The sequence below is a fragment of the Diadema antillarum genome, unplaced genomic scaffold (genome assembly GCF_040938485.1).
Source record: "Diadema antillarum isolate AM-2024a unplaced genomic scaffold, OU_Dant_1.0 scf00000079, whole genome shotgun sequence".
Classification (NCBI taxonomy): domain Eukaryota; kingdom Metazoa; phylum Echinodermata; class Echinoidea; order Diadematoida; family Diadematidae; genus Diadema; species Diadema antillarum.
In genome coordinates this window covers 503,669-527,891 of record NW_027270968.1, presented here as the reverse complement: position 1 = coordinate 527,891, position 24,223 = coordinate 503,669, and the positions used below count along the sequence as shown (strand labels likewise).

The window sequence follows — 24,223 nt, the reverse complement described above, 5'->3', positions numbered from 1 at the left end:
CTCCCCCACTACCATCATTCACAATGTGAACAAAATGGAAATGCATACTTGCCAACATTTTCATTTGAGAAAGCGGTAGAATCCAGGATGCCTATGCGAGCAGCGCTAGCTTGAATGCTAATGAAATCTTTTAAAAGCGGTAGTCTACCGCCAAATGCGGTAGAGTTGGCAAGTATGGAAATGATGTACAGGTTTTAGGTTAAAAGTGTAGATGAGTGATTTATAATAATTCCAGCCCTGGGGTCTGCATCCCAGGCTTCAGGCAAACTGTTTCCCGTTAGTTCGGAACTGATCAATCCCAGCCAGTGCAGAATATCGACCACAACAGTGCTATCCCCTCTGTACAAATCATCACAATCTTGGGCAAGGTTTGAATGAATGCCTGGGAGTAAAGTTTACATGTGGCTCTTGAAGTTTCAATACAGTGAGCCTATTTGAGTCTGAGGGGTTTTACATCCATGTACATGCACCCCTCACTAATTTTACATTGCAAAGGGTCATTCACATGGCTTTAACTCACTGCTGCTTGAAGAGATAACAAACTCAGAATATTGACCTCACAACACTTCAACTTTAGCATTGTGACCCTACTGTACATATTGACCAGGCTATTTAAAGACCCTTTTAAGCACAAGTGAGTGAACTTGGTAAGTACTGAACCAAAAACAGAGAAGGGAATTTCAAGAATGCTTTACAACTTGAAAAGCAGTTTTGATTTTATGCACTGTAATAGAAATATGTGGTTAAGATAGGTAAGCTTGCAAAGGAGAGCTTGTGCCTTGAACACGCATAAGATTCCAGCCATATTTTTGAGCTCAAGCCAAAGGCTACCTGGCACTCAGGTTATTCAATACCATGTGATGTGATCAGGATAAGCACGATTGAAGTGGAGTGTCAGGAGATTAGATATACCCAGACTGTATGAAACATAAATGCAAGGCTATACAACTTGCTAGTTATACATAAAAGTCCACAGAATTAAACTGAGGGATCATGGGATTACATCAGATGGGTTGGGCCCAGTTTATCAGTTGCTGGGGACTTGCATCCAATCACCTAATCGCTTTTGCTAGGGTGACTTTTTGATACAGGAAATGACGTTATCATACTGGGCAGGTAGATCTTGTGTGTGCTAACACACTGTACTGGGGATTGATGCTGTTGTCATTGTTAGTAGGACACTATCACTATCACTATCACTATCACTGCCACAAATACCCTGACAATTTGGAACGCAACATGCACCAAGTTCGTGTCAGCCTGCCGCGACTTTTGTAATGATGCTCTCGGCGTGATATTGAGCTTGTATCATTCCCATGCAGGAAGTGTTTGTGCAAAGTAGGATATTCAAGATGTGAATCCATGTACATTTATATCCTTTTAATACCTATTTTACCACCTGTTATCACATAATAGCAGGAAGAGGGTAAGTTGCATGCCCCCCCCCCCCCCCCAATTCCTATCCTATTTTATCTCCCTACATGCCAGTATCTGTGGGAAGTTCTGCGTGGTTCATGTATAAAACTGCATTTACTTCTGATGTTCAGAAAGGAAGCCATGGTCTCATGGAGGGGAGCCTAATCTTCAATCAAAGGGCAAATTTGATATCAAAAACATCTTCCTAGTTGACAATATCCATTAAACATCACTATATTATCACGATCACAGGCAAAAATCCCCTAAAAGTGGGTTACAGCTGACAAAAGGGACTGTACATTTATTACTTCAAAGTCATGAGCTAAACTGAGCTTTCAACTATCATACACTTTCATCAGCTGCCATATTTTGTATTTTTCATTTTTTTGGTACTTTTCACATTTATGCTGCTATCACAAGACTAATTTGGTTGCATTGCTGCTTCTCCAGTAAGTACACTATGTTACACTGTCCCCGACACCTTTCAAAATACACCATGCTGGACCGACAAATTTTGTAGCTAAGGAACAGCATACTAAATATACTACAAGGACACTGTATACCAGTACTTTTGCAAGCATCATTCATGCAACATGCCAGTTATTCATTCGCTTTCTTGCTTGTGCTTGTTGCTGTTGTTTACTGTATGCATGTCGTGCGGAGATATGTTTATTTCAGACTATTGCACAGAAAACTTTATTTGCTTTTTAACATGTAAGGTGCAAGAGTAGAGCTACAGAACCAACGGACTATGATGACCACCGTTGTTGTTCTTATCATTGTTACAGACAAAGAGTATGTTTAAAAAGTCACTGAGCAGGGTGTAACAACCCACTAGCCTGCTTGCCACGGGCAACTAAACCTTCATGCCGGGCAAGTAAAATAAATGAGCACTTGCTTATGCACAGTATGTAAACCTTGCCCAAATACCCACTTGGGCAAGAAGAGGATTTTACTGTTGTTGGTGTTTAGTAATATCCTGTTTAGTAAGTACTGCTCATACCATCTTAACCACTACTCGTGTATTATGATACGATATAAATTCTGCGTCACACCACCTTTACACATATGGACAATTCTGACTGACGATTAATCATTCGGATGACATGTTTAATATTCATGACATAAAACGACAGATGTCTCAACTTGATAGCTTCCATAAAGTGCACACATGTGTTAAAATGCCCAGGTAACAAGCTGTTGTTTGACTGCATCATTTGTTTTGGGCACTGTCTGCACTTGGGCTGTGCAGAACAGGCGATGCAACTGGTTGCTCTCGTACCATCAGTCATAATCACCCACCACTGCAGTTCTCTCACTTTAAAAGTCACATGGAAGACAACAATTTTGAGCTTTGACTTGACGACGGCGGGTGCATCGACTGTTTCACGCAATCGTTTTGAGCAGAGAGGCAGGAATGACCCTGGAGCTGTTGCATGCACCTCTTGTACACACATAGACATACAATCACTACACAATGTGGTTGTCCGCGTCACAATACAGTCAGGCAGTCATGGTAACGACTCCCTCTTTGACAGAGTTCTCACGAAAGCACAGGGAGTGCTATGCGCAGACACACACACACGACAAACGATCACCACATGAAAAGTGTCTTCGGCGTCGTGTGTCACTCGCCAGACTGACGACTCAGCGTCCCACATCAGCTCTGCCTCGGTGGTCGCACTCTTGTCAGGAACTCTCTGGAGCTCCTTTTAAACTTCTTGGTAAAACTCTCTTCACAGCTGCTATCTCTTTGACGACAAAAGGTAATGATGCCAATGATGAAACTCTCAAACACATTTGATGGTAGGTGTCATTCCTCCAGCCAACAAGGGAGCTTACAGAGGCGCGATCGTGCTGCCCTTCCATCAGATTTTAGATGCATGTGACATCCGGCGGTCATCATCCGGACGTACACCCCATCTGGTCAAGGGTGGATGGGGGGTCCACTAGCACCAAAGTGTGTCCATTCCATCATGTCCAAAAACAGCGTCTGTGGGGAAACGGCCCACCACAGCAATGTTGCCCGGCAGTTTTGGAAAGTGGACAAGTGTCCTCAATTGCCATTCAGCTGCTCAGCACTTGTTAAAGAGGTAGACGACCAGCTCGTACGTTGCCATGATGATTGCGGTGTTTGGGATCTGCCGAACAAGATGCGTCCCGAGACCCCCGTACAGGCCCCTGTAGCCCTCCTCTCGGAAAATGGTGAAAAGCGTCTGGAAGAATCCACGGTACTTGTCGCCCTCCTGCCGTAACCTTGTCCTTGCAACCTCTGTGGGGTGGAAAACGAGTCACAATTTCAACGGTCAGAGATGGATACCAGGCTTTCATAACTACACACTCACTCTTCTGAGAACACATATTACCATTTTCAAAAATGATGGCTGAATCTAAAAGTAAGGTTATGTAATTGATAATTAGTAAACCTTCATTTGTAAATAAAAGAAGAGGTTTTTGTTCATTACCACAAAACCTTCCCCTAAATAACAAAGAGAACCCCAAAAGTGTCTCTTTCTGAGCATAATGTGATCTCCAAGTAACAAAGATTCCCCCTCCCTTCTCTATCCTAAAATCATAAAAGTTACAGAAGATGGGTCATAACTGAGCAAAAGCAGATAGAGCGAGAGAAAAAAAAAGAAATAAAGACAGGAAAGAGATAACAAATGACAATCACCATGTGGGTAGGCGAGAGTTGACGCGATGCTCTTCGACGTCGCTGCGGCGGCCATGAAGGCGAGGAAGTCCCAGGCGCTCTTGCGATCAGGCGCGCTGTAGCGGACCTCCTGGATGGACTGCTTGATCTTCTCGTAGATGACGAAGTGGATCATGGTCTCCGACAGCCCCGCGTAGGAGGCGGTCACGCCCCTGTAGAACCCCCTCAGCCCCTCCGTCCTGTACACGTGCCTTGCACACTTGAACATGTTGCTGCTCTTCCCCTTCCTGCGATACGCAAATGAATGAGACAAGAACATGAGGGGAAAACATTACCCACCATATCCTGATAACATTTCACACACATGCTCATTCGGTTTCAAACACTTTCTTCTTCTTGTGGGCACCTTTCTAATGTTTCAAGATGCACATGTCACACCTCTCATCAACAGTGCATAATTGTGAGCAGTTCGTTTGTGTCGTGCACAAAGGAAGTATCTCCTCAATGCATCCAATGATAAACAGCACAGACAGACAGCCAGAAACACACACACACACACACACACATCCATATAGTGTTGCAAACCTAAACCTGCCTCATCAGAAATTATAGAGACACAGGTTGGGGTATGGACCGTAGAGAAAAGAGCTGATAATTTAACAACCATAGCATGATAAGAAAGTTGTGACCATCACATCTGGAGAGAGAGGGTGGCAGAGGGCGCCCTTACCTGTCATCGAGCTGCATGCGCGTCTTCACCATCCAGATGGGATTGGTTAAGGAACATGAGATGAACCCTGCAGAGAGGGGGAAAGATCAAGATGGAGAGTTCGTCAACATTTCATCATCCCATACTAGTTAGGAAGGGGCTTGTTTACCACATGGCTACATGAATTCTACCTATTTGTTTGTTTTTGTTTTCCATCTGAGAAGATGGCTGGAAAGCCCACATTCAGTTGCACTAGCTGGGTCCGGTTTCATAAAACTTGTGTTATCAGTGACAACTGCCCCATTTCTGTGACAAATTAGCTCTTAGCCAATCAGATGCAAGGATTTCAGTAGCTTATAACAATGTCACTGGTAACAAGTTTTATGAAATGGGGCCCTGGTCTTCCATGGGGTCCAGTTGTACGTACTTGGGGGGAGGGGGACTACTTCACCAAGTTACGATGTATGCACTCTAGTAATGATGCAGCACAAACAACTGAAGGCTTACACTTTATATGCTCACAAAACATGAAGTTACTGCCACTAGAGAAAAATAATGCCTTCAGAACACATTGTGGCGGAGGGATAATAAACAGGTGAATATAAAAACATCAATCACTGTCCACTTTACCCTAAAAGATTGATAAACCAATACCCATGGCTCTATGCAGGACCAAACAATTTTGCCTGCAGACAGTTGCCCCCAAGTTTGTACTTTGTTGTTGGTTTGGTAGACCCCAAGATCTTGAACATGCGGGCATCTGTGTCATCGACCACATTCATACTTACCCCCTCCCCAAATACACCAACGTCATAAACTTGGACTGTGGCCAACCAAGTGTATCATGACTGACAGGATATGATTCAACTACCCTCGCCAGGGTCTTTACTCACTACAACTGTCTGGTAGTTCTTGAACGTTAACCACTTTCACACTGCATCGTAGAATAACATTTACACAGAGAGGCAAGCTTCCAAAAATATCAATATTTGCCCTACAACCCCCCCTCCCTCCCCCTCCCTGCCCCAAATGAAAATTTGCCATTATCGTAAAAACGCATTACTCCATAAAGACAAAAAAAGGCGTCTCGCACATCTACCCATGATAGCGGTCATACATGCCAAATTTTAAGTCAATTGCTCAAAAAATGCAAGAGTAGTTTGAGCCACAAGTTTTGCGACAGACCGACCGCCCGACCACCCAACCGACAGCTAAACCGACCGCCCGGCCACCCGACCTAAGAGTGATTCCTACATGTATATACCCCAATACACATTATGTGTGGGTGGGGGTATAACAACAACATAACTTAGACTGGCCATATAGGTGACAAGAGGTACTGGTTTTGCAACAAGCGCCTCACAAGGGCATATCACTATTTGCACATCATGTGATGGGCAGACCACTGTGAATGGTAGTTTTGTGCCCAGCTTTCCATACCTGCCGATCCGGCCGAGAGGAGATGAACAAGGGAAGATTCTGGCGATAACTTGGTGTTCAGGAAGTTCTTTGTGTTGGCGTAGGCGCCGAAGTAGATTGCCCTGCAACGACACATATTATAAAAATCACAAGACGTATTCAAATGTCACGAGTCATATTGCTGCCCCATCAAAAGCACACATGAATACAAAATCCAATAGCCACAGGGGGGGGGGGGGGGGGGAATCATAAAAAATATGAGTTTGGCTTGCTGTCACGTGTGAAGGCGGGAGGGGTGTAAAAGAAGTAGACCATTAGTCTACTCTCTGATCAACCATTAAAGTTGAAGTTCCACTATATTCAGCTCTACATATTTGACAGACTTTGCCTGGAGGAGCACCATTTTTTTTTTTTTTTTCTGTGAGAGTCCTAGAAATCTGGGTTATACTTCAACTTGCCAACCAAATTTCAAATTAACTGAATGAAGAGTGGCTTGTCAACATACACTATAGCACTGGAATTCATGCACATGTAAATACATCTGACAAAAAACACGCAGAAACCAAACTTAAATTTCTTGATTGTCACTAACAAGTGAACTCACTTTGCATGGAACAGACAAGACATAAGTGTAGTATCCACAATTTTATGTTACAGATGAATATGTGCACACCTGACCACATCTACTCAGTAGCTAGGAATCAAATTCCAGTATCAACTACTGTGGCTTTTATCAAGGTTTACTTTAATTTTTCTTCTTCTTTTTTTTTTCAAGCTACAGGGGATACAAAATCCTCACTTCATTGTGCCGGCGTTATCTCAAAATAGCACATTGTATTCACTTCCTAATTGTTCTACGACACAGGAAAGACATGGCAAAGTTTGCAGGAAAAGTTTGTTCATATCTACGCGAGGCACACTTCACTTTGCACTCCAAACTCCCAATACTGCTTGATAAGGATAACCACCAACAAAACAATTCTAACTCTTTCAATCTTGTAATCATGGAAGGATAACAAATATCTGTCCTTCATGGACAAAAATCATACAACAAAGGTTCTTGTGATTGTTGTTTGCGATACATTGTACAGCTGTATCTATAATATGGGGGTATGGCGGAACTTCTGTCGAGAGACCAGTTTGTGTTCATCAATGTATCACAAGACCACAAGATGAAACAAATTCACTTCCATTCAATATTAACTACCACAGAAAAACTGAATACATTACAAGGCTACACACATCTCTTGCAATTTTATAGACAGAGACCACAATGCATTGTATATCTGACTTATATAGTGCTGTCACAAAATACCTGTACATGCTGAGTTTTGTTTTTGGTATTTTGGTCAATTAGCTTTAAAAACAAGCTGTTGTAAGCACATTTTGTATGTGCATGAGTGCTTGCGTGTGTGTTTGCATTATGTATGTTGTACATGGACTAGTCTGTGAAAAGATCTTATCGTACCAGTGTTTTGCAAACTTTTTTTTTTCATTTTTATCACAAGCATCCATGGAAAACAATTAAGGAGTGTAACATTCACATCGACTTTGAAAACTGATCGATGAGAGTAAACAGTAAGCAATGCTTCTATTCTTCACCGCACAGGCCAAGAGTTCAGGGTCCCTACCTGGCAATCACAGGCCAACTGGCTAGCAGTGCTCTTAGTCTTACATGTATCTTGATATACTTTGGTGCACCTTGATACACTAAGATATGGAGCATTTCGTACACATGTTAGAGCTGTACCACTTAGGTAAATATTATGCAAGCTCGCCCTCCTACATTGTAAGAAGAACTGCAAAGAGATACATGTACCTGCGGAAATGTTACTAACAGCAACTATCTGACCCTCTGAAACCTAGATACATAACCAGAAAATCATAAGACAATACAGGATAAGCAAGACAGAGAGAGACAGACAGACAGATAGACAGACAAGCACACATGCAGACACACACACACACACACACACACACACACACACACACACACACACACAACTGCAGCTTGTCAAGTACAGCTGTATCAAATCCTATTGCACTGTTTATACCCCTCTGAGATTCTCAGCTACTGGCACAGACAAGGTGATATTGACGAAGTGGCGGGTAAGGCACCACCACAAGCATGCCTAGTGTGCATGCCGTGGGACAATAACACTCAACTGACCCAACTACTCAACCGTCGCACTGTGTTCACTGGATTATCAAATCAATTGTATTTCTGCCATCAACTCAACGGCAGTTCGGCACAAAAATTTGTGTCATTGAGACCTACATTGTATTATTCTCTCGTGACCCAAGGCAGCCAACCACGATCCCAAACAAATCATGTGAAAACATGCATAGAAGAGAGCCAGTTTTATCTGGATTTTCCATGTATAGGCACCCGTGCATAGGTTTCTCTTTGATGTGGCTCTCGAATAAGAATTTGGATGTTTGAACTTCCCTATGTACAACCTGTACATACATGTAGCTGTTGTTACACAAATTTAAGCCCCTTCAGTGCATGTAGAGGTGATAATGATGATCATCATACTCAAGTTAACATCAGTCTTCATAAATCCCACAACTACTGACTGTATGTGCACTTGCCAGCAAATGTTTTTGCTATTCCACAATGTAAAGTGTGCTATCATGCTTCAACATGATAGTTAACACTGCCCTCATGGAAAATGAACAGTTCCACTGGTCAGTGTTGAGCATGTAAAGCTGCAAAGCCTCCTGTAAAGCTATCAAAGAGACTATTATGTCACCTCCTGATGTGAATACACAGCAAAATAAATGCTGCATGCCACAACGCTCCCATCAAAACTAAATTTGTCGCACTTTGTAGTAAACTATACTACGCAAGGCCTTTGCCGCAGCACCTCCATGGTAGGAATCACGTATGACGAGTAAACTATGTTTACAAGCAATTTCCTGCTTGAGAGGGAGGGGAGTGTACACTTGTAATCTCTCTTAGGCCAAAGATCCCAAAGGCAGTTTAAACTCTTGCTGACTAAACAAATTTTGTCAATGGAAAAGTGTGCAACAGGTCGCTTAGCACCGACAAATGTCTAAAAATGAATGCATACTGAACCCACATGTGAAGAATATGTTTAGCTTGTGCGCTGATTTTCAGTTCACAGAATACAAATTGCACATTAAGATCATAAATTTGATCTTTAACCATACGTCCGTAAAATTTGGGTCTTCCAAAGAAGTGAAAGCATTTCAGCATTGTCAGCTGTTTATAAACTTTCCAACTGAAATAGAACAGGATCCAAGCCTTTATCAGGGTCAAGCATAAACATGCAGGAGACCAGCAGTCATGCTTTCATTGTATAGGGCCTACATGATGAGCTCTCCTTTGACCTTTCCATTGCATGACGTAAATTTTCAACTGTCCTTTCCTGTGATACTAGGACTGGACAGCAATCCTGCTAATGATGGCAATGCTGTCATTTGGAATCTAGCTTGTTTTTCTTTTCCTGATGTATAATGTTGGGTAATTGGACAGTTTTGTTACATCAAGAACTCACACCCACGCTGCGTATCACTACAGTAGTACTGCAGGAAGCCTCGTACACACTTGTACACATCATTCATGCACGTGCATACAGCAATGAAACAATAAACTAGAACTGCATATTGATCTTCCCCCCCCCCCCAAAAAAAACCACAACTTAGCTGAATAGAACGCCCTACGTAAAAATCCATATTAATCCCAAAATATATACAGACTCCCTCCCCCACCCCATAGATCACACAGGGGCACACAGTGTCAAGGGTCAATACACAAACATTCCCTCTCTATTGGCCGTGCATTAAAACAGCTTTGTAGGTCGGTTCACTGTCAGCCACCAGGCACTGTGTTGATACGGAAAAAATACCAGTCATGTGACCAGAGTGCTGTAAACCGAAGCCCGCTGTTCCTCGCTCCAAGTGCAAGGGCAGGCGTAACAGAAGGGAAAAGTATGTGAGACCTACGTTGGTAGCTTTTTTATACCACACCCTACACCTGCTGAAACCTGATGTGCGCAAATATGAAACTTAACCTTTTCCCTACAGAAGACAATGCAAGGTGGATTCTCTTCATACACAACACTTTTTCAAATGTTGATATGACTTCCAAAATTTCTCACTTGCTCATTACAGGGATAAGAATATTGTAAATAAAAGAATGTCTCATTACAGGAGCCAAAGCAAAGCCTAAATGCACAGACTAGCAGGCAAGAGCATGCTCTGAGGAAATGGTCGTAGGACTCCAAGTTGGAACATAGCCAGCGCCAAGCTATCACTTCCACCGCAGGAAGCTATTTTGCAGGAACACTATATATCCCTGGGAAATAAAACGTGGGGTTCTAAGGTATCATGATGTGCACAGATATTTTCAGTGTGAGGTCTTGGCTCCTGCTGTTTTGGTTCTTTCCTTCATATTACTTTCTTAATGCTGAACATTCTATTGCAGTGGTCAAAACATAAACAACTCAAAACAAAAAAAAAAACACAAAACAAAAGGGGGAGAAATAACTTTGTGAGAAGAACTTGTCACATCTGCCACTGAGTTAAGTAACAAAAGGTATTCAGACAAGGAGAACTCAGTCTTGACAGTTGATGCAAAAAAAAAACCAACAACAGCAACAAACTGAACTGGCAGAGCAATGAAAAACTAATAAACTACATACAATTGTATGTATGACCTTGCAATGCCGTTTTGTAAGGTTTTATTTCATGCATGCACAATCGCTACGATATCAACTTAGTACCTGGATGGGGCTACTCCAACAAGGGTAGGTCCAAGACCTTTGAAGAGTGCTGTCCCTCCCTCTGCTTCAATGATTTGCCTGGGTTGGAAACAGAAGGAAATAACAACCATGACAAGAAGATAATAGCTGTATGAGTTTATCATAAAAATCTGACCAATTATAAAATAAACATCTTCCTAAATCATGAAATGTGCCTGTTCATCTCGGTAGTGTGACATGAAAAGGGACATAAAAGAAAAGAAAGAGACTAGGTTGTGGATGTACACTGTGCAACAGTTGGCTACAAACTTATAAGGGGACACAAAATAAACATACATTGAAAACTTTTTATATGCATTCTCCAGCATTTCTACAATTTAACTGCTGTCACTAGCAGAGAAAAACTTTCACTTTCAAGTCAGTTGGCTTAGAATTTTGCAGTGCATTCGAGGGGAGTGATGCAAAACAAGACCATTATCACACGACTTCTAGTCTGCTGAATGCGTTTCGGTTCAAGCAGTGGTTCAATTCATTCCAGGTGCATGCATTCTTAGCTATCCGGGAAATTTATTGGAAAAATTCCTGCATCACTTAACACCTTCGAGTCTGATTGATACAGAATCAGATCATGCAAACTGATGAGATATTCAAAGTCTACCATTAACTGTAAAACAAGGAATGTTCGCGTGCATTTTAATTTCGCGAGCGCCAAGATTCGCAAAATAAAATTGCACATGAAAGTTCTTGTCTACACTATACACATTAAATGTTAAAGGCAATTCGTGAAAAGGACTGTCGGCTCCAATTCGTGAAAATTTAATGCTGCGAAAGTATTGTATTATCCAGTATCAGCAGGCGACTTCTTTGAGTAAGCTGCCAGTGACATCTTTACATGGTTCAGTGAGGGTAACTAAAGCCTGCTCTCACAACTCACTTGATACACTTGGCAATGCTGAGGGTTCTCCTCCCACAATCCTCCAGGTGGACCACAGTGCTTCCTCCCGACGAGACGGAGATGACCTGGAGCGGCTTGAAGGTCGTCGTCGACGACTGGAGGCGGGTCTTGACTATTTCCAGCGGGCATGTTATCACAGCTCCTACTGTACCACCCACACTGCAAATCATATGAGAATAATGGATAACGACAATGATTAAAAGAAATCAAATTGCGCATTTTTATAACAAAATTAGAAACAATCAGCGCTTGACATTTTATAACGGTGGCCAAGTGGCCACTAAAATTTGATGTTGGGTCATCATGGATCTCCGAAAAAGGTTATCTTTCGGTGGCCTGATCAGGCAACCAATATCCAAAATGGACTGTTATGTTTCCTTTTGTTTGAGGCCAATATACAATATTGTTCCTTTTTCAGGTCATCAGAATTTCAGATTTAAAGATCTTAGAAGCCAGAATGGACCACTAGAGAAAAAAAATTAGTGTCAAGCCCTGAAAATGTATCAAAAACAAACCCTGATGTAACATCATTTCTCACGCTGCAAAATCAGGACTTGCAAAAATTTCCAAGGCGCATGAATTCAGGCTCAGCTGCTGGCACTGCACAAAGTTCATGAACTTTGACAATCATTACTTGATCCACAGCAGTTGTACTACAAATCATGATCCTGTATCTCCACATCCTGTCCAATGTGTACGTGTCTATAAGCTCGTACAAGAACTGCATGCGATGACAAGTTGTTGGTACATAATGTATTTTTCTATTTTTCACTAATGTTAATTAGTGACAGTGTGCTTTCATTTCATAATGCTTTGAAAATGACATCAGTTCAGAAAGGCAGTGTCAGTATTTGGGTATCCCTGCAAACTTGAACGGTAGCGGAATATGCTTTTAATATGCATGGTTTGTGCATGAGCCATACAATACTTTATAAAGCTACATGTACATATTGTACTCTGTACATACACATTCTGAGTTAAACCGTAATCCTGTTAATCACTTAGGTCTTTCACATGCATGATACAGTTACAATTGTAGTTCAGTTAATCTGGCAAACCATTGTTGTGCAACACAAGTTTGTCCATGATCTACATGTAGTCCCAAAGTTTGCACCATCCAACACTGACTGATAAGATAGTCAGGATACACAGGTACATTGTATATCAGGGAGGTGGGCCCTGGGTATACTGAAGTGTGTGCACTGCAGCATGCTGGTAGTGTATTGCAAACATTCCACTGATGGTGATCACCAGAAATGGCCAATCAATATTCTCCCAGAATACGTCTGTCGTCACACAGGGTGAACATTGCACAGCAACTCTTTGGAACCTTGCTGTATCATTATACACTGATGCAACAAGCAGTGGCATTACATGTAAGACTGACTGTATTGTATGATTTATTCTATAACATGCTTGGACTGTCCAAGGAGTTGGACTGTCCCAACAAAATCTACAAACTACCTCAATTCCCACATTTCCAAAGCCACAGGCCCTGTGTTGATGCACAGTCACCATTTTTTGCCATCATTTACCTAGATACATGAAGGCAGTCCACTGGATGTAATTCAAAATCATACTGGTATTTGAACTCCCAGCTGCTTCTGGCCAGAAGTAAGGTTCTGTTTTTGGTTTTTGTTATTCCTGTATTCGTCTCTACTCTGAAAACTGGGATTAGATATGACAAAAATTTGAAGCTGCTGTTGGGTCAAACCAGGATGTTGTCATTTGTGAAGGAATTACCCCAAATGTTAAAACATGTGCAAGTCTTTATATTCTCAAAACTGGTCCCTCGATGCAAAATCTTGGTTTTTCAGCTCAGCAAAGAATGATTTAGAAAAGGCCAATGTGTTTGAAGGATTCCTTCTTTCTTTGTTTCAGTGTTGCTACATGTACCTAATGATGTAACTTGTTTGTCTTTTTTCAAAACAAAATTTTTGTTCATGCACTGGCAGTCATGATTTGGAAGGTGTCCCTACAATAATCTTACAGGCTTTTAACAATAGGCATCAGACTCAGAGTGCATTTCATGTTAATGAAGCTCTTGGCTCAATCCACCCACTGTCAAAGGGCTTCTCTCCACATAAGTATTCAAACTAGATTTTCTACAGACTGAAGGCATATTCCCATCAATGTCCTCACTAAAAGACAATGAAGTTTGTGTAACCTCACTGTTTCCTGTTTCCCTTTATTTCACCCCAGACATCCATACTGGCACAATACATCACTGTAGATTATAGCTAGCTAATGAATCTCACACCATTTTCACTGCGCAGTGTGTTTCCAGAGGAAGATATTATATTATATAGTCATTGTTAGGACAAGTTGGCATCTACCAGTATGTTAGACAGAAAGATCTGTCTGTCCGGAGGAGTCTTTTATATGTTTGATGTTATGGCTCTCCTCCGTAGACATAGGAGGGGATCCGTGAAGCCAGACACAGTCTCCGCGGAACATTCCCCAATGACCAGATACAGACCGATCTTTCGGTCAACCAGTATAATACTATTATATTTATTCTGCACAGTGAAATGCCTAATGTGGTAATCTTCCTTCGGTGGGTTGTTATTCGTTTGTGCTCTCCTTCATAATTTCAATCACTCGATCAGAGAGACAGAGAGGGAAAGACTGAAGAGAACAAAAACAAAGAACAAATGAGAGCCATCTAGATGAAAGTGGTGCATTCATCCCATTATAGACCCTATGCTGAATATTCATCACATTTAATGGTGCAGAGCCTGAGGTCTAACGTTTGTTACAGATGTTTGTAGATCCTAGGTCAGGAGTCTACTGCAGCTGCTGGGGTAGGCTCAAGATTTTACCGAAAGATCGGTCTGTATCTGGTTGTCAGGGCCAGGGATATGTTCCGCAGAGACTGCATCTGGCTTCATGGAGTAGAGCTGATAGGTATCAAAAAAATAATAATAATAAAATACTCTGCCAGACAGACAGCTTTTTCTGTAACCCTAAGATGTACTACTGTGTTACTGTGATAGACTCCACATTTCTGGTTTGTTTTTCAGCTGATTTGTTGATCAACTGGGCTAAAAAAAAAAAAAACTGAAGACTTAAATTTATTTATTTTCTATTTGTTTTATTCACCTATTCATTTTTTTTTTTTTTTTGGGGGGGGGGGGGGGGCTTGTCACATGATTTTGGGAGAGAACCTGAGGCAGCCACAATCAATGTGAGAACCTCTTATTTGTTGTTGATTTTTTTTTTTTTTTTGGGGGGGGGGGTTTACTTAAACAAAAAACAACACTAGCCCCTACATATAGCGTAAGTGTTAAATACAATTTGTTGTCTTAGTGATTTGTGAGAGAATTGGAAGAAACAAAAAAAAAAATAGAAAATCTATATCAAATGCTCCCTGGACTCTGGAGTACAATTGTACAAAATGTCAATGTACGTCTGGCTTCACCTTCAGGCATGGACTGTTCCTATAGAACAGTCCCAACGTTAATTGCATCCAAGGAGGACCATTCCAGTGGGGAAAAAAATGTTAATCCCTCCTCCAGTCACAGTGTGTTAAAACTTAAGTTTAAACTCTATCACTGATCATGCATGTCATGTGACAATTTTTGTTTTAACTTTTGAAGCTGTTGCAAAGCTAATCAGTGACATCACTTCCAACTTGCATTAATGTTTGAACAGCATGAGCCCGACCAGACGCTGTCTGATTGTTAGTTATTGGATATGAGAAAGGGATTCCCTTCGCCCTCTCTCTCCCGCCTCCAGTCCCTGTACGTAGCTCCAGCTCCTCCCGCTCCAAGATCCTCCCAGCTCCCGATCCCGCCTGCGATATCAACACCGAGGTGCCCGGTCGGTGCAAGCTAGGCCACAGGCGCGCGGCAAGGCCAGGCAATGCAAGGCCGACCAGGTCCACCAGAAGGTGTTTCACAAAGAACTTTTTATTTTCAATTCAGTCGAATTTAACATTTATTGCTGTGTGTCTTTAATTTTGACCAACTTTCTAATGAAAATGAAGCTTTCGGAGATTTTCATGTAGCCACTGATCTCGTATGCAACCAACCGCTCAGCCTTGGGTATAGCAACTGTACTCACTCAAGGCTTGGGAACCCTACCCTGTGTGTGGAAGACTTACCCGCCTGCGACTACGTGAGTCATGTGCGGTGATAATGTTGGTCGATGCATTGCTCTGTGGATTGGCTCTCCAGTATTATCCTCAGTATTCTCCAGTTCACTATTCCGATGTATCCAAACGCATATGTAGACATCAAAGTGTGCTCAAATCGGTCTCGGGTCTCGACGTCGAAGAACCAAAATATATTTTAAATGTGGTGAAAGAAGGCGCTAGCTAGTCGATAGTCCCAACAACACAGCACAAGTGAAGAGCATTAGGATTTCCGTTCGCGCTCCACGCACGATTTACATGAATGGAAATTACTCGTGTGAAATTTCAGTATGCCGTTTGCACAAGCGCAGGCACACACATACACACAAGCCAGCCAGCCATGCAACGCAACGGCGCACCCGCTTGCGCAGTGTCTATGCATGAGTGCTTTTTTTGTGTGTTATGGTAAGGCTGGGAGCACGTGTACAACGTGGAAAATAATGCAATGCCTTGATTGGTCAATGTGAGAAGACATTGACCAGCATGCAGAAGGTCGAGAGTTTCACGTGCTCGCTGTTCTTTGATTGGTTGATTGACAAAAGCAAACAAATATTGTGCGCGCTACGCTATTACGGGCAAATTTAGGTCATGTTTACAAACATCAACGAACTTTCTAAATAAACTTGTGGGAAATTATGATGGGGAGGAAAAATTGATACATTTTCATTTCGAAGAATCGCTGTAATAAAACTGTTGTGTTGGATCGGACTGTTGGTTTTACGAGTACAGTATTGTTTTGTAACTTGCGTACAAGTATACTACTATATAATGTGGTACAAACAATTAGCGACGGTGGGCACACCATTTCGGAGGTACTTTATTATTTGGGAGTGATACAGTATTTCGTACCTCGTTGGGGGCTCATTACCTGAAATCTTGGGGTGTAGTTTTGCATCTTTACATTCCCGACGTCCAAGTTAAAGCTAAAAGGTTTTTTTTTTTTTTTTTCGCACAGAAAAAAAGAACACATAGGCAGCAGCGCATGTATGTATTTATTTTTTTTTTCAGTCTATCCTCTTGAGGATCTGGCATGAAAAATGTTAATGAGGCGTACTTAAAAAAACAACAAACAAAAACACACACACACACAGACATACTTTTTGTTCAAAAAAAGGGAGGAGAAAATTCACAAAACCTCAGGACTTTTTGAAATGTTTTAAATGTTGGAATCTCTTATTTTTATTTTCTCGGGAAACAAACCAGTCCTTATGGATATTCAAATGAGAGAGTTGATGTCATGCCCTCAAAATGTTGTATAAAATATTAAAAATATATATATTTCAGCTACGGGTACATATTCCCGTAACAAAACATATCAAAGATGACATTGCTCTTTTTTACCCACGCCGATGAAAATCGGCAGGGGGTTATGTAAAGGGTTCCGTATGTTTACCCACGCCGATGAAAATCGGCAGGGGGTTATGTAAAGGGTTCCGTATGTTTGTTTGTTTGTTTGTTTGTTTGTTTGTTTGTTTTTTTGTTTGTTTGTTTGTTTGTTTGTTTGTTTGTTTGTTTGTATGTTTGTTTGTTTGTTTGTTTGTTTGTTTGTTTGTGTACAAGATAACAAGAGAACGGGTAAACGGATTTGCACGAAATGTTCAGGGAATGTTTGGATAATGACAGGAAAGAATCGATTAGATTTTGGTGATAATCGGTTGACCCTTGCAAATTCTGTGTGACCTTGAAGTTTTGACCCCATGGTATAGTGACCATTCCGAAAATTTCCCGTTTCTCACTTTGCGATTTTCCGCTACCATACGAAGACATAAACTCCCCAACGATCCGACTTCGCTGCTCAAATGTTCGTAAGAATTCCGAAATTTACGTTTAGGCCTATTTGAGGGACTATGTCCTTCTAGATTTATGAAAGTTCGTTCTCCGTCATCACAAACTGGCCCGTATTTTGGTGATTTTTCAAATCAACATTGATTGTTTTTTTCGTTGGAGGAGCATTTTGCTCGGTCGCAGTCACACTGCACGATATGCGCGCTCAATGTCAATGCGTGTGCAAGGCCGCTGAAAATGCATCGCGCTCTACACTGTTGGTGCAAAATTGCACCGGGGACGTTGCGGCGCTCGTTGGTGGCCGAATACTGGTGCAGTAGACATTTGCATTCAACCCTTGCATTGAATAATTCCCGTAGACACTAATCATAGGGGTAATTGCCTAGGGGGTACGTAAATTTTGTTTTTCTTTTTTGCTTTTGTGGATACCATCAAAGATCGTACACTCATACGACCTTTGATATTTGATGATTTTTCAAATTAACATTGATTGTTTTTTTCGTTGGAGGAGCATTTTGCTCGGTCGCAGTTACACTGCACGATATGCGTGCTCAATGTCAATGCGTGTGCAAGGCCGCTGAAAATGCATCGCGCTCTACACTGTTGGTGCAAAATTGCACCGGGGACGTTGCGGCGCTCGTTGGTGGCCGAATACTGGTGCAGTAGACATTTGCATTCAACCCTTGCATTGAATAATTCCCGTAGACACTAATCATAGGGGTAATTGCCTAGGGGGTACGTAAATTTTGTTTTTCTTTTTTGCTTTTGTGGATACCATCAGAGATCGTACACTCATACGACCTTTGATATCATCACACTCTCGGCTTGCTATAATCAAAATATCCCGCAAGAAAACGGCGTATTTCTCGATTTTTAGCGCTTTTTCCGCGACCTGTCGCGTAGACAATACTCTTAAAACTGGACTTAATTCGCGCGCGCTTGGAAAAGTTCCGATTCTGCACTTTTGACGGTGGAATTTGGGATTTTCGATGGATTTTTGGAGGAGACTTAAGGACTTTCCTGTACGTGAATGAGTGTTAATACCGTATGTGTAATTATGTGATTTGCGTGTGATGTGACTGTAGAACCAAAGATCGTACACTTCAGTGTACGATCTTTGGTAGAACTCACTGGCTGGTGATAAAGCACACTGGCAATTAAGTGGCCGAATTCTGGTAGATGACCGAATGCACATTATGTTTACCCCGACTTTGTACTTAGGCGTGGGTCTGCCGCCTTTGACGGCCCCTCTCTAGTTGTTTGTTTGTTTGTTTGTTTGTTTGTTTGTGTACAAGATAACAAGAGAACGGGTAAACGGATTTGCACGAAATGTTCAGGGGATGTTTGGATAATGGCAGGAAAGAATCGATTAGATTTTGGTGACAATCGGTTGACCCTTGCAAATTCTGTGTGACCTTGAAGTTTTGACCCTATGGTATAGTGACCACTCCGAAAATTTCCCGTTTCTCACTTTGCGATTTTCCGCTACCATACGAAAACATAAACTCCCGAACGATCCGACTTCGCTGCTCAAATGTTCGTAAGAATTCCGAAATTTACGTTTAGGCCTGTTTGAGGGACTATGTCCTTCTAGATTTATGAAAGTTCGTTCTCCGTCGTCACAAACTGGCCCGTATTTTGATGATTTTTCAAATAAACATTGATTATTTTTTTCGTTGGAGGAGCATTTGCTCGGTCGCAGTCACACTGCACGATATGCGCGCTCAATGTCAATGCGTGTGCAAGGCCGCTGAAAATGCATCGCGCTCTACACTGTTGGTGCAAAATTGCATCGGGGACGTTGCGGCGCTCGTTGGTGACCGCATACTGGTGCAGTAGATATTTGCATTCAACCCATGCATTGAATAATTCCCGTAGACACTAAAAATAGGGGTAATTGCCTAGGGGGTACGTAAATTTTGTTTTTCTTTTGCGCTTTTGTGGATACCATCAAAGATCGTACACTCATACGACCTTTGATATCATCACACTCTCGGCTTGCTATAATCAAAATATCAGAAAACGGCGTATTTCTCGATTTTTAGCGTTTTTCGGCGACCCGTCGCGTAGACAATACTCTTAAAACTGGACTTAATTCGCGCGCGCTTGAAAAGTTCAGATTCTGCACTTGACGGTGGAATTTGGGATTTTCGATGGATTTTGGGAGGAGACTAAAGGACTAAAATTCTGTTGTGAATGAGTGTTACCATATGTGAAATGATGTGATTTGCGTGTGATATGACTGTAGAACCAAAGATCGTACACTGAAGTGTACGATCTTTGGTACAACTCACTGGCTGGTGATAAAGCACACTGGCAATTAAGTGACCGAATTCTGGTAGCTGACCGAATGCACATTATGTTTACCCCGACTTTGGGTCTGCCGCCTTTGACGGCCCCTCTCTAGTTATTTTATGGTTTCACCGGGCAATTTTGATAATTGGAATAATATGAAGTTTTTGTAATTTCTATTTGAAATGAATAAGACATTGCGAGAGCATGACATCTACAACTTGCGAACTTCCATATCGAATGGTCTAGAAGTGTTTTTTTTTCGAAACTTACAGACAATTGAGAATGTTATAACTTTCATATTTCTTATCCGATTTTGATCATTTTTGCACTGTTCTCCATTGATTTTTTCTTTTGAAATTGATGAGACCAATGAGGAAGGAATTCCACGATTTAACGATTTCAATGATTGGAAGTACCGCGGTGGATGCCTCATTCATCATACAGGGGGTTACCCAGAAGCAAGTCAATTTGTTTGCTTGTTTGTCTTTAAACAGTTCAACCGTCTTAACTGGAGGGTTAGCTTTAAAAATGATAAAGATCTTTTCACTTCAGGGAAATGCTGCATTTCCGGACAGATCTAAAATTCTGGATAAAGTCATCTCTATTCCTATCTTGTTTTCACTCACTGGGAAACGGATTAATTCCTAATTCACGCCGAATTCTCCGTAGACTGATTCCCGTTAACTGGTTTTTGTTCGTTGGGTCCATTTACGGTGTATGCTCTCTTGAGTAAGTTCTTTCGCATTACTCCTTTGTGTAAAGTTGCTCCCTGGACAAACTGAAACTCAACGACGGATAAACGATGCAATGCCTATATCGATTTCCAATGCTCCAAGTTGCGTCATGGTTAGAAAGAAAGAGCAGAAGAGTGAGCATTGGTCTGCTGTTCTTCCTCTTATTTCAAATTCCCTGTTTAGTCATTAGTAATAGTCTCTCTATCTTGACGATTCCTATCTACATCTATAGTATATTCTGTCTGTCAGTCTGTCTTTCTGTCTGTCTATCTGTACTGATATACTCTCTAAACAAAATCGAGTGAAAATATTCACTCCTGAAGGAGTGAATACAAAACCTAAAAAGAGTGAATTTAGAGTGAAATTGGAGTGAATTTTGAGTGAAAATGTTCATTTTCACTCATTTTGAAGTGACCTCAGGGATCACTCGAAGATTTTGGAGTGATTGCCCCTGAGGTCACTCTAAAACGAGTAAAAATGAACATTTTCACTCAAAAATTCACTCCAGTTTCACTCCAAATTCACTCTTTTTTTTTGTATTCACTCCTTCCAGGCGGTGTGAATATTTCACTCGATTTTTTTTTTTTTATAGAGAGTATCCTATCCTTATCGATGTCGCTGTAACGTCAGGTGAATGCTGCATACCATGGTTTGTATCCTGTATTATTCAAATCCTCTTTATGTAAAACACGATCTATCCAACCTATAAGTATCCATCTATCTATCTATCTATCTTAATCTATCTATCTATGTATCTATATTTCAATCTACATAATTAAGTTTATCAATGCAAAGATATTGGGTCTCAACTGAACCTGCGAGTGAATATGAATTGACAGCCGTCATGAAACAAATTCAACGTCTAATACAGTATACGTTGAACTCAGAAAAAAAAAATATATGTATACAATTATATGAACATAATAAATACGTATATTGTGTTGTTTAAATCCGTAAGGGTCATAAAAATGTGCACCTTTGGCCATCAATATTATATGCACACATTTCATCTTGTCGAAACGCGTGTAACATGCTCTGAAGAAAAAAAAACCAAAAAACTAATACCCGCTCCTTGGAGTAAGGTTATCGGACCTTTTTTTTAACATCACGTGGATCGAATCGATGTGGACACGTGCGAGACAAGCGTGATACCTGGTAATCGTGGAAACAGAGGTCAGGTCCACCTCCCTGGTGATACCATACAAAAAATGGTGCTTATCCCTGCACTTCTACAATTTGCACAGCATTTGCGGAACACCTGGACCTTGTTCGTCAAGATATTTTCGATGCCCGCTGTAATATTTATAATATTTCCCACAAGTGAGTTACAAAAATATGGATGATATCCACCGATCAAAATTCACAGAGCTCACAATATCATTACACATATACTCTGTATAGGTCTATGGGCCTACTTTATGAAATAACTCCCGCTGTGAATGATCATTTAGAGACCCTGCCCTTGACCTTGGAACATTTTCTGCTGACGTAACGCATAGGAGGATCGGAGCAGACCTATAAAGAACGGTAGGACAGCTGCTGATCTCTGCCATGTGCAGACAACATGAAATGCGAAGATCCCCACAGACTAAAGTTGATATAAATGTTATTATTCTTTTGCGTTTTTTAGTTCAGGGCTACATTTCCTCTCATCTTGATCTGCAATTAAAAAAGAAACTGTAAGAAACAGCTAGCTATATACGTGAATAGTAGGGTCTCTACAAACTGGTCTCTCAGGTAATATAATTAAGATATCCTTTGTTATATTAAACAATGTTTGCCTTGACAGTTTCTTGTTAAATCTTTGGGCAGAGATTACTTCAGGAGGCACACGAGGCCAAAAGTTTGAACCAGAAAACTTGACATTGGGCTGAATATATTTGTGTTATATTTGTGTATTTTTTAACAAGAGAAGGGGTAAATGACTTTAGAAAAATGATAGAAAAATAAAGATGCGATATTGTGGAGGGATCGTACCCAAAGCAGGCTGCGTTATTGTCACGATATCTATATATTGCTCGTATATTTTTGTTTAAAAAAATTATCTTATGCAGCAGTGAGCGATGTCACATGTTGTTTTGTGGCGTCATTTCGGAAATGGTGTACCTAACTCCGGAGTGTCAAACATGCCAACATTCTGATATAGTCAAAAATATGCATAGCCCTATAACCTATCGTGTGAAGCTCTTTCAACCGATCACATTATTTTGAGGATATCATAAATTTCCTTTTGATCCAAAGTATGATCAGAATGCGTTTGAGTAAAGCAGGGAGGTGAGACGAAAACCTTTCCGACTAGACCCGAAGAGGTATAACAGCACCACTTTGACTAGACTGCAAACAATAAATATAAAGGGATGATTTACACATAGTATCGGTTGATTTGGGAATGATGGGTATCTAGAAACTACTTTTAGTATCAAAGGGATGGTAGAGTATTGGTTGAGGTGAGAATTCAGCTTTCAACTTTTTTTTTTCACTGATATGGAATGTCTACAAGCAGCGCAATTCTAAGAGGAATTCAACTTATTTGATGAAAATCAGAGTTAAAATGGCGGAGATATATATCAAAAAAAAAGGTGAAACGAAGCGATCCATTAAAAAGGTGGGTCCCACCTTTTAATATGATCTCTTTGTTTTTGATATCTCTGCCAGTTCAAAAACAATTTTCATCTCATAAAGTCATAAACTTTGTATTCCTCTTAGAATTATACGCTATATCGAGATATCCACAAAAATAAAACCAAAGTAAAACAAAGCGATGCCAATAAAATGTGGGTCCTATATGTCTTTTATCAGAATTGCATTGTTTTTTATATCTCAGTCGTTTCAAAACCAAGTTTCATTTTAATAAACTTTGAATTCCACTAAGAATCTATACGCTCTTTCAGGTTTGATAAGAGGTTTCTTATTATCTAAAAAAATAATCATAAAAAAAACGTCGGAAACCTCAAGCCCCATCTCAACTAAAACTGTCCCATAATATGCCTTTACGAAGTCTACAATAATTCTTAGAGGAATTCAAAGTTTATTTGATGAAAATCGGTTTTGAAATGGCTGAGATATCCAAAAAAAAAAACCAAAGTAAAACAAAGCAATCCCAATAAAAGGTGGATCATAAACATCTTTATCAGAATTGCTTTGTTTTTAGATATTTCAGTCATTTCAAAAACAATTTCATCAAATAAACTTGAATTCCTTTTTGAATAATATTATGCTCTTTCGTATTTTATGCAAGAGGTTTCTATAATCTTTAAAAAAAAAGAATCTTCATCAAAAACCGTTGGAAACCTCAAACCCAGTCTCAACCGAAACTGTTTCATCCCTTTCTGGGCACAATTTACCATTTGCAGGAGTAACAAAAGCACAACAGTGCTTCAAAATAGTTATAA

At 40.8% G+C, this 24,223-nt stretch overlaps 1 protein-coding gene across 1 annotated transcript; it reads right to left on the bottom strand.

Moving 5' to 3' along the window:
- Positions 1-3,059: 3,059 nt before the first annotated feature.
- LOC139717656 (solute carrier family 25 member 36-A-like) lies at positions 3,060-16,112 on the bottom strand. The gene is made up of 7 exons (XM_071629163.1): positions 15,988-16,112; positions 11,862-12,041; positions 10,949-11,026; positions 6,219-6,319; positions 4,800-4,866; positions 4,091-4,356; positions 3,060-3,688 (listed from the first exon to the last, which is right to left on the bottom strand). The coding sequence occupies exons 1-7, from the start codon at positions 16,035-16,037 to the stop codon at positions 3,492-3,494; spliced, it is 939 nt and encodes a 312-aa protein (XP_071485264.1). The 5' UTR covers positions 16,038-16,112; the 3' UTR covers positions 3,060-3,491.
- Between the last annotated feature and the right edge of the window lie 8,111 nt (positions 16,113-24,223).

Coding starts and splice junctions, on each gene's coding strand:
- LOC139717656 (XM_071629163.1), bottom strand. CDS start 16,037: ATGCATCGACCAACATTATCACCGCACATGACTCACGTAGTCGCAGGC. Junction 12,042..15,987: donor ACTCACGTAGTCGCAGGCGG/GTAAGTCTTCCA, acceptor TATGATTTGCAG/TGTGGGTGGTACAGTAGGAG. Junction 6,320..10,948: donor GTTGGAGTAGCCCCATCCAG/GTACTAAGTTGA, acceptor GTGTCGTTGCAG/GGCAATCTACTTCGGCGCCT.